At 48.0% G+C, this 13,793-nt stretch overlaps 3 protein-coding genes and 1 long non-coding RNA gene across 9 annotated transcripts; 2 read left to right on the plus strand and 2 right to left on the minus strand.

Annotated features, from left to right (window-relative positions):
* Positions 1-10: 10 nt before the first annotated feature.
* On the plus strand, positions 11-4,475 carry LOC120959972 (uncharacterized). 6 transcript variants are annotated; one of them, XM_049610362.1, is made up of 8 exons: positions 630-781; positions 856-1,116; positions 1,203-1,555; positions 1,641-1,928; positions 2,016-2,036; positions 2,148-2,666; positions 2,746-2,987; positions 3,054-4,475. In XM_049610362.1, the coding sequence occupies exons 3-8, from the start codon at positions 1,271-1,273 to the stop codon at positions 3,403-3,405; spliced, it is 1,707 nt and encodes a 568-aa protein (XP_049466319.1). In that variant the 5' UTR covers positions 630-781; positions 856-1,116; positions 1,203-1,270; the 3' UTR covers positions 3,406-4,475. The 6 variants fall into 6 exon arrangements, with proteins under 6 accessions (XP_040239741.1, XP_040239740.1, XP_040239738.2 ...); XM_040383807.2 differs by lacking the exons at positions 630-781; positions 856-1,116 and adding an exon at positions 11-425; XM_040383806.2 differs by lacking the exons at positions 630-781; positions 856-1,116 and adding an exon at positions 11-356.
* LOC125907532 (uncharacterized) lies at positions 4,245-8,017 on the minus strand. Its single transcript, XR_007452745.1, has 3 exons — positions 7,922-8,017; positions 6,807-7,826; positions 4,245-5,306 (listed from the first exon to the last, which is right to left on the minus strand). It is a non-coding gene; the product is annotated as an uncharacterized LOC125907532 (long non-coding RNA).
* LOC120959971 (uncharacterized) lies at positions 5,572-11,649 on the plus strand. The gene is made up of 3 exons (XM_040383803.2): positions 5,572-6,711; positions 7,911-7,983; positions 9,602-11,649. Exons 1-3 carry the CDS (start codon positions 6,646-6,648, stop codon positions 11,326-11,328), a joined length of 1,866 nt encoding a protein of 621 aa, XP_040239737.2. The 5' UTR covers positions 5,572-6,645; the 3' UTR covers positions 11,329-11,649.
* LOC120959975 (protein anon-73B1) lies at positions 11,472-12,442 on the minus strand. The gene is made up of 2 exons (XM_040383812.2): positions 12,177-12,442; positions 11,472-12,097 (listed from the first exon to the last, which is right to left on the minus strand). Exons 1-2 carry the CDS (start codon positions 12,339-12,341, stop codon positions 11,993-11,995), a joined length of 270 nt encoding a protein of 89 aa, XP_040239746.1. The 5' UTR covers positions 12,342-12,442; the 3' UTR covers positions 11,472-11,992.
* Positions 12,443-13,793: the final 1,351 nt, after the last annotated feature.

Here is a 13,793-nt window from a genome sequence, read left to right on the forward strand (position 1 = left end):
GGGGGGGAGAAGAAAATTCCAACCAAAATCTGAAAACAACGTAGTTTCGAGCTTGGCCCCGTTTCCGTGTGTGTCCCCGTGTCCGCTGCTGGATGATAGAATGATTGCGCCCAGCTGCTCCAGTGCCGTGAAACTGATCTGATCTCTGTCGTATGTGGACGCCAAGGACAAAGGCTGCCCGCTCCCGCCGTCGTCGTCGTCGTCGTTGTCGTGTGTAACCTATGCACCTCGAAGCGCATAACCCGTCCTACGTCGTTTTCGGAACCGTATCCCCGCCCGTACTCTCCCACACCTCCCCAGCCGTTTGGCAAGCGTCGAGCGCAACAAGTGTCCGCGACCATCAGTGTGTGTGCGGGGTAGGTAGAGCGAAAAACAAACACCAATTAACACACGGGAACATTGTTTGCGAGGCGGAATTGGATTAGGTAAGAAACTGGTCCGGACGGTAGAGCTTAGGCTATCCACCAGGATTCGTATTGGATGCGTTGGAAACGAGATTACCCTCTTGAAGCGTTTGAAGGGTCCCCTCCACCACGAATCAGCGGTAACAGCAACAGCCCCTTATCAGCTCCGAAGAAATCGCGAACGCAGCAATGAATGAAACACGTAAAACACGGTTCCCATTCGTCATTTTGATATTGATAAAGCAAACGATGGCACAGGTGGCGCGTGATAGGTGGAGTTTGCGACGGAACACAGCACTACGGTCATAAATTTCATGGCATTTAGTGCCCACCGGGAGCTTTATCCCCCATGCATATGCATGTAACGGGACGGACGAGTTTGTATTTAATCCCTTTTCCATTTCCCTGCGGCCGTGCTTGAAGTGCAATAAGCTATTTTCTACGTTTTTAGAAGCATGAAATGCTCAACAAAACGCAAAAAAGGCAATTGAAGCTAGAAGCTGCTGATTTATCATTCCGAGACGCGTATCTCCCAGCTGGCATATCGCTGTGTTTTTGTTTCAATCAGACCTATTGCGTACTTTACACCAATATTGGGTGTATCGCCAAGACGATAATTAAATGCAGTAGCAAACAGATTCACTCCCCTCGAGCGTCGCCACGTGCGATCTGGTTTTTCAAGGCGAACAGGTTTTCCATCCGAGCGCACCGCGTGTGTTTGAATCGTTTTTCTTGCTGGTGCAATACGCTCAACTATGTGTCTCTTAATGCTTTACCTCTCTACCTTCCCTTTTACAGAGTACTTAGTGCAATTGGTGTGCGAAAGGCAGCTTAGCAATCAGAGGAAAGCCTGCACGCGACTAACGATGGGCAACGCGCACAGTGGAGGGAAGCAGCAGGGGTCCGGTTCGAGCAGTCCCTCCAAAGCGAAGGGAAACGCGGGCGCGGGCGAACCGGCGCAGGCGAACGGTGGCAGCGCTGTGGCCGGTGCTGCTCCCGGTGTGCGCGGCATGACACGCACAGCGAGCGGGGCCGACATACAGGACCGGTCGCAGGCACAGTTCCAGCCGGTGGACAAGCTGGGCCGCATACTGGCCAAAAAGTGTGAGGAACTGCACGGCATCCACGGCGTCACGGGGGACGTGTTTGCGGTAAGCGAAGCGCGTTGAATTGTGCGCGTTGTTTGAATTCACTGCAACTCACCAAAAACCGGTCTTCCCTTTTTTTTTTACACAGCGCTACGTGTTTCCCAAGTACCCTGACCTGGGGCACAAGCTGTTCCGCTATCTGCGGTTCATGAGCCACGCGAAAACGGAACACCTGGGGCTGGTGGCGTTCCGGCAGCAGAGTGAGAAGTTTCTCGCCCTGCTGGACGATTCCGTCATACTGGAGAGCTACGTGCGCATGTTTGGCGATCTGAACGAGAGCGAGCTGATAAAGCCGGAAAACTTGAAGCATCTCCTGCGCACCTGCTACAATCTCGCGATGGCACACTACTCCGATGGGCCCCAATCGTGCCGGCTGGTAAGTGGCTACATAATTACCAATAAGCGATTGTTTGTTGCAAAATCGTTAACACAACTGTATTTAATCTAACGCTGCTTTTTAAAGATTGAGGATGATGAGCTATCGGTAATGTGTTTGCATATAAATACCATTTTCGGAATGAATTCTCGCTTTCCTGCAATTGCAATTGCAATTGTTACAAATCGTCACTAAATTTGTCCATTTTTTAACTCCCAGCTTAACCGTACGCTCGATTCGGTCGTGCAGTCGTGCTTCTTCTCCAAGGAATCGCTCAGCCCGGGCTACATTTGCCGCTGGCTGGAGAACAATGTGCCCCGGTTGGTACCGCCGATCCACAAGTACTGCGTGCACGCGCTCAGCACCTCCCACCGCACGATCATGGACAACAGTATGGTGAGCAACAGCGAGACGGTCGTGTCGATCAGTGCCATCAACGCGGGCGAAGCGAGCTACGGGCTCGAGCTGCAGACACCCATCCTCGAGAAGACGAACCCGTTCGGCAAGGAGCTCGGCGGTGGTGTCGGCGCTGGCGGTGGTATCGGTGGCGCCAGCATGCTGCCCCGTGAACCGGGCAAACCGCTGACCGCGGAAGAGCGCGAGCGGCTTAAGAATCAGCAACCATTGCTGCCGCTGTCCGAAGCATGGCTGCTGGCCGGTTCGCTTCCACCGCTGTACAGCAAACCACAGTCCGTGCCGGCACCGATCAATCCCAACTCGGCCAACCTAACATCGCACGTAAGTTGGAAATGGTGGAAAGGGTGCAATTCCATGTCGATTTGTCAATTTATCTTTCTTTAAATTGAATTTTCGGTAGATTTTCCTGGCGAAACTCTTATCCCTGGTGCCCTCGCACTGGACGTCCCTGTACGATTCGCGGCTAGATGGGTCGGGCACGAACCGGTTTTTGCACCACGTGCTCGGGTATCGTGGTCCGAACCTGATACTGTTTCGCTGCGAGGACGATTTGCTATTCTGCGTGGCCAACCCGAACGAGTGGCGCGAAACGCACCTGTACATCGGCGACGAAGGAAGCTGCTGTCTGCAGTTGCTGCCAAAGTATGTGCCCAAGTGTTTATCGTTTCTTTTAGTGTTTCACAATGCGCCTTGCTCTTCCACGTACAGATTCCAAATGCTGGAGAAGAAACCGAAAAGCCTCTACCTGAACACGCACATCCGCGGCTACCCGAAGGGCCTGCGGGCTGGGTCCGATCCGCGCAAACCGATCCTGATCGTGGACGAGCACTTCGAGCGGCTCGAGTACCGGGCGCTGCAGCACAAAATCCTCTCGATCGAGGTGTGGGGCTGCGGCAACCAGCAGCAGCGCGACGTCCAGCTCGACATCAAGAAGTGGCAGGTGAAGGAAGCGGAACGGCAGCGAACGGTCAAGATGACGGCGGCCGACTGGATGGACCATCCCGATCGCTACCTGCTCGAGCTCGGTGGCCGTCAAAACTATAACAACTCGTCCACGTAATGGCCCCCCAGTTCGGAGGGAAACGACAGGATAGTCGTTGTTGCAGCTGCACTCCAGGCGTTAAGGTGGGGTTCGCTATAGGGGAAAAAGTGTCAAAATTCAAACTCTCATGTATCCAAATGGGGGAACGGATACAGATTTCAACACTCTAGGCTGGGGTGGGGTTTGCAAGGGAATGAAATGTGTACTTATGTTGTTTTAAAGTGTGCCTGTTTGCGCTATTTAGCATCGTGGATAGCATCGCGTGAACACGTGACTGTAATGATCATGGTAGAGATTAGACGACAACAACTTATGAGTAGTAGATATGCAATAAGCATTGGTTTAGCTAAAACATAATTAACTAAACATAACACATTTCGAAAAAAAGACAGTGATACATAGGACAAAGACTACACACACGCGGCACAAAGACTTCTGTTTTACATCATTTTATTGCTACACGCCTATCTCACTTTTGTTTTTTGTTTTTGTTTAAGGTGCTAAGCAAAAGAGCCAAAAGCAACATTTCCATGTACTGTGTGAGCTTTTGCTGTTCACATTATTAATTTGTTCCCACAATGTGTGTGTGTGTACTTACATCTTTAGCACGTACTGAGCAGTGTGCAGTGTGTGTGGTTACCTTTAAGGGGCAGAGATACATTATTCTAGTATACTGTTTTTTTCTTCTTTTCGCTATTATACTTTTCCTTCCTTCCTTATGCAGTGCAGTCGGTACAAGTCGGAAGGAATGTGGCTGTAGTTTTAGATTGCAACACAATCAGATTCAGTGATTCAATGATGTTATTAACGTATGCTGGAGTCGCTCGTGCTTGTGGCAGTGGCCCAATTTTTTAAACTGCTTTTGGACACGCAAAATGGTTAAAATTATTTCCCCCTCCCGTGTCTCGGACAGAACATTTGTTTACAAAAAATGGATGGTTGGCATGAAATTATAAACTACAACAGGCGTTGGCCGTATTTAAGTATTTCTTACTGCTGTAATGTTACTTATTGCTGTAGCTGTGAAACTCTAGTGTCTTATGCAAATGATGATGATGATGAAGCGAATAAAATGCAAAAGAAAGAAAGGTTTCTTCTCTTCTGTGTAACATTATTGTCAATTGAAAAGAATTAAATAAAACTTCAAGAGATAATTAGAATATGTTATTTGGCCAGGTTACAGAGCTACGCAAATAAATTTCAAACATCCCCTTTACTGTAAAGAGTGTATTGAAAGCAATGGACTCGAAACCCATTTAAAATGAGTTTCTTATGACCACCCCTCAAGAGACCTAAAATCAAAATCAAACCTATAATTTTCCTTAACACCAATACATAACCTTTTCTGTTTCAAGAATTACATATGACCTAATGCCTTCAGAACCGGCATTGAACCAACGCAAGTCCAGGATCCGAAACTGAATCCTAACGGATCCAGGAACAAATACTGAACATACCTGCCCTGGAAAGGATCATGAACCCATACCGGTCCTGGAACCTGTCATGAACCCATAATGATCCTGGAATCTATCATGAACCCATACCGGTCCTAGAACCTATGATGTAACCATACCGGTCTTGGAAGTGATACTGAATAAATACAGGACTTGGAACTGATACTGAACCCATACCGGTCCTGGAAATACTCATGAATAAACATTACTCCTGGAACTACAACTAAACCCATAAAGGACCTGGAACTGATACCGATACCCATTCTGGTCCTGGTGGGTACCGATCGTGAACACATACTGATCCAGAAAAAGCTCCCGATTTCCTTTTTTTCAAGAACTGTACCTAAAACTGTTCTGGAGTCGGACTCGGAACGATTCTTGGGCCTTTCGGGTATGTATCCGATACAATTCCTGTTCCAGTCAACAAAACATACCCGGTAGTAAATGTGCAGCATAGGAATTAGCCTATCAACGAGAGTAGGAAATTTATTAGAATTTTGTATAGTGATAATGATAATAGTATCTATTTTATTTGCATAACTTTATGTAAAACAAGCAGGACAGAAAAAAACGAAGAAAAAAAAATAGAATAAAAATAACTGCCAAGACAAAAATAAAACGTAAACAAAGCTTGCGTACGTCAAACGGGCTCAAACGTCAACGTGCTCGGGCGAGCTCTCTCTCTCTCTCTCTCTTTCTCTTTCTCGGTTTGGCACACCACGTGCTAGCCACCTTGGTAGTTACCCCCTTTCCTTTCTATCGACAACCGAACGTGTGCCCCCCTTTACGGAACCCGTTTCCCTCGAGCCGTTCCGTTCTCGCACGCCAAGTGTGCGCTCGCAGTGTGTGTGTTGTGCTCCGCGTGGAATGTGCGTACGAGGCTGGTCACGGTGACACACCAGAGTAGGCCACGCAGCGAATCACAGTCTCCTTTCCGTTCGTGCCGTTCCGTGCCGTGCCGTGGTTCGTGCAGCACAAAAGTCGTGAATTTGTGACGGTGGGGTGTGAACTGTTGCGAGTGAAAGACACAACCCATTATGTAAACAGTTCCGCGGGCGCAAGTAGTACTTCATTGCCGCGTAACCTCTCCCATCCCCCTATACAGCCGTGTTCCGGTAGCGCAATTTGTGGCAAATTCTCTATTGATAAGCTCGTGTGCGAGGGAAAAGTGCAATCGGTGCTCGTTCTTGGGGTGCAGAGAGTGCAGTCCAACCACGCAGCAATCTAACGGGATAAGCGACAATCGCGGCTTCCCACTGCCACCCAACGGGACTTTCATGTTAGTGAGCAGCAGCATCTCAAAGCAGACGGAATTCCACTCCAGCACACAACATCGGTGTGAGATTTCCCCATTCCCACAACCACCGTCCCAGGTGCTCCAAACTCCCCAGAAGACGACGAACCCCACTTACACAGGAGATTGACCACGTTCGAGGCGGTACTTTCACTGGTCGTCGAATTGAGAGCGTGCTGCTGCTGCTGCGCCTATGATCACGAGCGCGACCTGCCTTTAGGCACGAAACGGTGCGTCGTTACAGTGAACGTTCAACCCCTGCCCTGGTTGCTGGCCTGCGATCGCCCTCCAACGTACATGTGCCATTACACAACCCACCGCAGGAAACAGGCGCGGGGTGCGTAATAGCGCCAGTGCAGTCCCGGGTGAAATGTACCTTTCGGCTTAAGTTTGGTCAAAGGTGTGTGTGTGCGTGCGTGAAAAGAAAAACGGAAACTAAACTGACGGACACGGAAAAAAACGTACGGAAATTGGAGAGTAAAGTGACCGAAAACAAAAAAAACCATCATCATGAGCGCGAAGGATCAGCAGGATCGCGCGACGAAAACGATCCGCGTTGGATCGCGCAAAAGTGAGGTAGGTAAAGGGAAACGGGATGGGGTAGAAGTGTTACAATTTATGGTACCGGTGAACTGACAATGGCTCATAAAGATTAAGCCCTTTTTGCTTACCTTGGGGATTATATGCGCGGGGGGTACTACACTCGTTTAAACAGACGCCTGGTCCATAGTAAGAAGAGTCATAGAATTTCCCTTTCAATTTGAATTTCTTATCCTATGGCTTCTTGGATTCTTGAAACAGATACGCAGGACACTGGTAATGCCGTACCGAGAGGGCGGGTAAGGCTTGTTAAACAAATGATTGACATCCGCGAAGCCCCATCAAACAATCTGTTGTTCCTTCACCACCACCATCCCCCATTGGATTGGTAAAAATATTGACTCAAGTGTAGCAAACGTTTTCCGTACTTTTGTGATCGGTTTTGACGTACTTTGTCGTTTTTTTTAAAGCATGCTCGTAACACACGTGTTATGAAGCGCTACGAGTAAAAAAAAAGGGTGGAAAGTTTATTAACTCATTGGTGCGTTGTTTTGGATCAGGTCAGATTCGGTTTTTATTTTCCAAAAATCAACCCCCCGCCCCCCTCTTCAAATTCACTCAAACATGACGCCACTTTAAGGCGGCACCGGTACACATAAAACTGAAAGAAGGGGGCAGAAAGAAATTAATAAATTATTTATAAATTGCGCGATAGTAGTTTAAACGCGTTATGTTAGGAGTGTTACACGAGCGCGAAAAGAAAATTCGATTGCCCTGGTTTACACACGCACACTTTATTGAAAGGACATAGCACATCAATTTCGTATCTTTTTTATTGTTTTTTTTTTTTTTTGTTTTGCTGTCCTGGTCTTCCATGCTTCTTTGCACTAAAGTAATAAATAAAGGGCTGACAATATCATCCCCTCATTAACGGCACGAAACCCGACGTCCATTTTGCTGTGTCGTTGGGACAATATCCAACGCCCAGACTACTTGGATGAGCTAACGTTTGCTGCAGGCAATTAGAATTTCAAAGCCGACCTTTTGACACACCACCACCACTACTGGAGGTCACTTAATGGGGACTAATGGGCGCGAGGGAGTTCCAAGCAAAATGGATCGTTTGCTACCGACTGGATGCACTCATTATGCTGTCATAAAAAAACACACACACACATTTATTGCTTAACTTCATCAAGCGGACTTTAATAATTCGCTTTTGTTTTCCTTTCCAGCTGGCACTCACCCAAACGAAGCACGTAATCTCGCTGCTCCAGAAGCTCAACCCGGATGTGGTGTACGAGATTCGTAAGTAATTTTGCTTCCAGCGCTTGCCAAAAACAAAAATAGAATCTGCTCGGGGCACATCAATTCCATTGCACGATCGCAGTCATTTGAAAGTCATCGTGCGGCGGTGTCGTCCGGCCGTTGGGTTGGGTAGATATCTGCCCAGTTGTGTCGACCAGAAACGCGCTAGTCATGCTCACGGAACTCCGCTTCTCCATCTTCCGGACCCTGCGCTTACGCGACGCGCGATAAATGTGCTCGCTGCTGCGTTTGGCGATAAGATTCTGTTATAGGCAGTTGCCATCAAGCACGCTCCTCCCGGCTCATGTATCTCAATTCAATACGATCGATCACATATCACACACACACACATAGGCATTGATGCATATTCGATGTTGTATGTATTCCATATTGTTTCTAAATTATGCGACCTGGGGCAGTACGTTTGTATCGGCACGTTTTCTCCCGTACACCGGGAGACACGTGTTGTTAACGTCTGAGAACGTTTTTCCTCCAATGTTCCTCTCCTCGCGAGGCACGTTCGGGGGCAAGCTTTTAGTGCCGTACATTAAAAGCGGCGGGACATTGCGATACATTTGCGCGTTTGGCACAGCGGGGCCAGTAACAGCCCGACGTTGGCAAAGAGTTGACGCGAGCGCACACGGAAAACTTTGAGTAATGATTTGGGTGGACAAACGCGACGTTCCATTACCGACACCGTGTTACGTCAGTTGGCAGTCAGCGGGAAGGAATTATGCAAATCACAAAGCGAATGTTAGAGCGGAGCGCCTTGTCTTTACTTACCTTCCCCTCCAGCACGTTAGGACGCGGTCCTCAGCGTTATTGCTTAAACCGGTATTTTGTGGGAAGTTTTTTGTCTTCTTCTTCTTCTTCTTCTTCTTCTTCCTATGACCTTGGAAAGTTCACGACAGTTTTTTGTTACCGTATTTTTTGCCTTTCATAAATTTAGAAAGGCAGATATAATCGTTTCAAACAGCTTCAGCATTGATTGGCAATATCAACTGTTCGTGCCCGTTCTTTCGCCTGATGCCCTCAAGACATTCCTGTTGCGAAGGTCAAGCAGCGCATAAATCCTACCACACTGTCTGTGTGCTACTTATGCCTGTCTCGCTACTTGTTCGCCGATAGGCCCGATAGATTAAGGCAAGAAGAAATGCTCTCAAATGCGCATTCATGATTTTTTTTCCATATGATGCTCCTATCAGCCAGTTCAGGGTAGGTTCAGGTTGTAGAGTTCATGTATTGCAACACCTTTCTTCTGCTGGCGGCACACAATTAATGCACAAAGAGCACGGCAAGCCTCATTATCAACGGTAGAACTCAGCAAGCAGCAAACTTCTCCTGACCGATCCACCTAACTGCTCCAAACCGTTACACCTGAAGATAAGAGGCTGGGCCCTGGTCTAATTAAATGATTTCAACACCGCAATGCTGTTCGTCAGCTTTGGCATTGTTATGATAATATAATCTTGCAGCATATTCTCACCTTTACACTCTCGCTTCTTCTGCCAAAACACGATAAGAGGGAGTAACATTATTTTTTTATGTCTTTGATGTGTTATTAATTTAAATAAATATTTGTCTTTTTCTGCTCTTCTTCTTCACCCGCCCAAAACAGATACGATGACAACGGTCGGTGATCGGGTGCTGAACAAATCACTGCCCAAGATCGGCGAAAAGTCGCTCTTCACCAAGGACCTGGAGGATGCGCTCCGTACCGGTGGCGTGGACTTTGTCGTACACTCGCTGAAAGACTTGCCCACCGCGCTGCCGCTCGGTATGGCCATCGGGGCGGTGCTGGAGCGCGAGGATCCGCGCGACGCACTCGTGCTGAACGAGCGGCATCGCGGCTGCACGCTGGCAACACTGCCACGTGGCTCGATCGTCGGTACGTCCTCGCTCAGACGGTCGGCCCAGCTGGCGCGCTACTATTCCCATCTCGCCGTCTGCGACATCCGGGGCAACTTGAACACGCGGCTCGCGAAGCTCGACGCGGAAGCGTCCAAGTTTGCCGGCATCATACTGGCCCAGGCCGGGCTCGTCCGGATGGGGTGGAACAAGCGCATCGATCAGATCATCGAGCCGCACGAAATACTGTACGCGGTCGGGCAGGGTGCACTGGCCGTGGAGTGTCGTTCGAACGACGAGTACATACTGGGCATGCTCGGGAAGCTGTGCCATCTGGAGACGCAGTGCCGGATACTGACGGAGCGAAGCTTCCTGAAGACGCTCGGCGGTGGCTGCAGCGCACCGGTGGCCGTACGGACCGACCTGAAACGTCGCTGGCGAGCTGATGATGCTGAGGATGGATCGCCCGTGCGCAAGCGAGCCTCCCAGGACTCGTCGGACGAAAGCGGCAACGAATCATTCCAGCTCGTCGTGGAGGGCGCCGTCTGGAGCTTGGATGGTAAGACGGAGATCCGTACGAAGGGTGACTGTGCGCTCGATCTGGCCGACAGTCGGGGGACGACGAACGGCGGGCGGAAACCCCGTGGTGGGGAGGTGAAAAAGCGCCGCCAGGAGGAGGGAAGCGCTTCCTCCTCTTCCTCCAGCCCGGAAGCAGAACGTGTCTGCCCGATCGATCACGAGCAGCAGCAGCGCAAGAAGAGTCCGGAAATTATTCGCGACAACGAAATACTGCTGCCCGGCTGCTCGAAGGACGGCGGTGCGCGGATGGATCTGTCCAAGTTTATCGACATTCACGGCGAGCTGTTCAAGAAGTGTCCTTATTCGTCCGAGCTGACGAAGCTGGTAACGGACGCGAAGGTAGGCTCGGATCGGAATGGCAACGAGCTGGAGGGTGAGGTGGCGCCCGACCAGGGGACGCCCGAAGGGGATGAGGTAAAGTCGACCGAAAAGGAGCAGGTCGATCTTTGCCCCAGCGCACGCTTCCCGGTCGGGCAGGAGGTGATGGGTGACTGTCCGTTCGTAAGCACGGAGGAGAAGGTCGATCTGGTGGGCAGCATAGCCGTCGGACTGGTGTGCCCGGTTACGGGCAAAAAGCAGGACCATGACAACGGTGCGAACAATGGTGCTAATGAGACGAAAGCGGCACCACCACCGCTGCCCGGGGTGGAACCGCTCGTAGAGAAGTGTCCGTTTCTCGCTTCGGCCAAGGTGCTCGATTACAACGAAAATCTCGATCGGCGCCAGATCGTGGAGCCGACGCTCAAGGACGACAGCGAGCATCTGTTCTGCGGGATGCACCGGCATGCGCACATCGAGCGGGAGGTGTTCGAGCGCTGCGAGAAGCTCGGCTACGATCTTGCCCACGACCTGATCGCGAAGGGAGCGCTGGCGGTGATGAAGTGCGCCCAGAACGAGATCCACTCGAAGCTGACATAAGACGCGGTGGCGGGACTTTTCGTACTCGGTCTCTACTCTTCTCGCCAGTTCCTGTGTAGGCGTATGTTAATAGTTGAAAAGAAAAATAAGGACAAACCCCGTTGTAGCATAATTAGAGAGCAATTTTGTTGATTTTCCTGTCGTTCTACCGTTTTTTTGTTTTTGGTTTCTGTTTTGTTATCTAACGTACTTGCCCGTTCGTGGGGAGTATGACGTTGACCTGCCAGAAAAGGGTGCAATGTGTTATGTGTAAAGTTAATGAAAGAAACTGTTTTCTTTTGCAATATAAAGTCTTGTACTGGTAGACGGTGAATTTGTAAATGCCTTTTAAAGTGTTTGATTTTAAATTTCGAATATTGAAAGAACTAACCGCCTTTGGTTTGTGAAGTTAAATGTTTTATAAGTCGACAATAAGTACACTGTTACATTTAGTCTCGGTTGGCTGATGAGTATTTTGTTTCACTACGGAATGGTAGTAGACGAAGATCTCGTTGAGCTTCCTATCGCTAAGTACGCAGTGAGATCGGTCATTGCCGAAGTCGCCCGATAAGATATCGATTAAAAGCTAGAGAAGGGACAAAACATCTAACACATCTCAGACTAGCGTTGGAATGCTATTAAAGTAGATTTTGCGTGGAAAGTGATCAGCAGGAGTGCCAGCAGCTTAGCGGCGCTTCTTTTTGTCCTGCTTGCGGCTACGGTGGTACGGTCTTCTGGGAGTGTTCTGTGGCGAGGAGTGTTCCGAGCTAGAGTCTTCGCTGTCGTTGTTCTGAAAGCAGAGGAACGAACCCAATTTGTTAAGAATCAAACTGTCCACTGTACTGCAAAAACACACACACACAGCTTACCTTCGGTGACCAACTTCCCGGTTCACCGCTGCCTCCGGACGAGTCGGGCAGGACGATGCACGCTGCCAGGCACACCATTTGGAAAATCGCCCCAACGTACAAACCGTACCGAATGACCGTGCCGAAGAAGTCTTCCTCGGCTATATTCACGAGCGTAGCGCTCATTTTGGTGTCGACAAACTGGAGCGGCCAAAGATTTGCTTTTACCCTTTGGTGAAAGAATCAATATCGATTTGTTTTGTTTTGCGTACTGTTTACGCAAAACTCGATTCCCAAAGAGCAATGATGTCAGCAGTGTCTGCTGGATGGCAGCACTGCTCGAGGAATGTCGGACAAAGTTGTCCTTTGAGCAGCTTATCCGACACGCGACATCCGACATTGAGCAAAGCCGCAACCAAGGTGGATTAAAAATATCAGGTGGTGGATTAGGGCCTTTGGGGGGTCGCCATAGTTGAGGGACATTACGTCATTTTTGAACCGTTAACCATTGGTTTCCGCACACAAAGCTCAGCAAATAGAACAGATTTCTTTGTTATTATGTGCATTTTTGTGTGTCTATTGATTTTATCGAAAAAATGAGATATATTAACAAAAGATTTGATGATTTGTTTATGCACGAAATTTAAAATCATGTGAGTATGAGTTCTAATCTCACGTAAATTGTCCATGCGGCTCGTCGATAATAAGGAATCAATGTGAAAATTGAAAAAATAATGGTTTTCTTAATTTTTATCTCCAAAAATGTCGAAAACACAATGAATTATAGAATAAATTCACGGAATAAAACAAAATAACACACTTTAATCCATGTTCTAATGTTTAATAAGAACTCGCAAAGTCCAAAATATATTTTTAAAGAACATTTAATCGAAAAAATTGCGTAGATAAAGTATATGAACAAATTTAATAAATGTAAACAAAGTTTGAATCCTGGGGACCTTATGTCATGTGACGAATTGTCAAAATGCACTAGAGTCCACCACCTGATATTTTTAAATCCACCTTGAGCCGCAACATGCTTGTGAATTGATGATTTGTTTTTACAATGTATAAATAGAGAAACGGAAAACAAAACACTAAAAAGTATAAATTTACCGAATGAAACGGTCAAATTTTTGCTCGGCCAATGTAAGCAAAACGCTAGATTTTCTACAAGACCACACATCCTAAGCGCCACAGATTACCCAAGTCCCAAGTGCCACAGATTAAGCTTAAACGACTGGAAAATTGAATATCCATAGAAAAAAAATGAAAGCTTCATAGCTTCATTGGTTTGATCAAAGTCCATATAATACAGAGGTCGATGCATAGCTCGATTTTGGTCCGCCATTTTGAAAGCTTATTTTTGACAGTTAGATGAAAAAGCGTTCACAAACGATTCCAAACAACCATACACTTTTTAGGGCTAATTGTGCATTTTGTGCTCAAAACTTAGTTTAACTATACATTTCTTTCTCATGAACGTGGCATGGAGTAGTTTTTTCAGTAATTCATCACTTAAAAATGACCACAATCAGAAATCTGGCCTCTTAGCTTTGACCCTCTTGAGCTGCACAAGATTTCGTCGTAATTTCGGGCGCTGATCTTGTTGTAATTGATAATTTCACTATAATTATA

The sequence above is a fragment of the Anopheles coluzzii genome, chromosome 3 (genome assembly GCF_943734685.1).
Source record: "Anopheles coluzzii chromosome 3, AcolN3, whole genome shotgun sequence".
Classification (NCBI taxonomy): Eukaryota; Metazoa; Arthropoda; class Insecta; order Diptera; family Culicidae; genus Anopheles; species Anopheles coluzzii.

Bases quoted from the DNA above. Each gene is read 5' to 3' on its own strand.
- LOC120959971 (XM_040383803.2), top strand. From the start codon at position 6,646: ATGAGCGCGAAGGATCAGCAGGATCGCGCGACGAAAACGATCCGCGTT. The intron at 6,712-7,910 runs GTAGGTAAAGGG...TTTCCTTTCCAG, and splicing joins TTGGATCGCGCAAAAGTGAG to CTGGCACTCACCCAAACGAA. The intron at 7,984-9,601 runs GTAAGTAATTTT...CGCCCAAAACAG, and splicing joins GGATGTGGTGTACGAGATTC to ATACGATGACAACGGTCGGT.
- LOC120959975 (XM_040383812.2), bottom strand. From the start codon at position 12,341: ATGAGCGCTACGCTCGTGAATATAGCCGAGGAAGACTTCTTCGGCACG. The intron at 12,098-12,176 runs GTAAGCTGTGTG...CTCTGCTTTCAG, and splicing joins CGGGAAGTTGGTCACCGAAG to AACAACGACAGCGAAGACTC.
- LOC120959972 (XM_040383804.2), top strand. From the start codon at position 754: ATGCATATGCATGTAACGGGACGGACGA. The intron at 1,929-2,015 runs GTAAGTGGCTAC...TGCTTTTTAAAG, and splicing joins GGCCCCAATCGTGCCGGCTG to ATTGAGGATGATGAGCTATC. The intron at 2,988-3,053 runs GTATGTGCCCAA...TTCCACGTACAG, and splicing joins TGTCTGCAGTTGCTGCCAAA to ATTCCAAATGCTGGAGAAGA.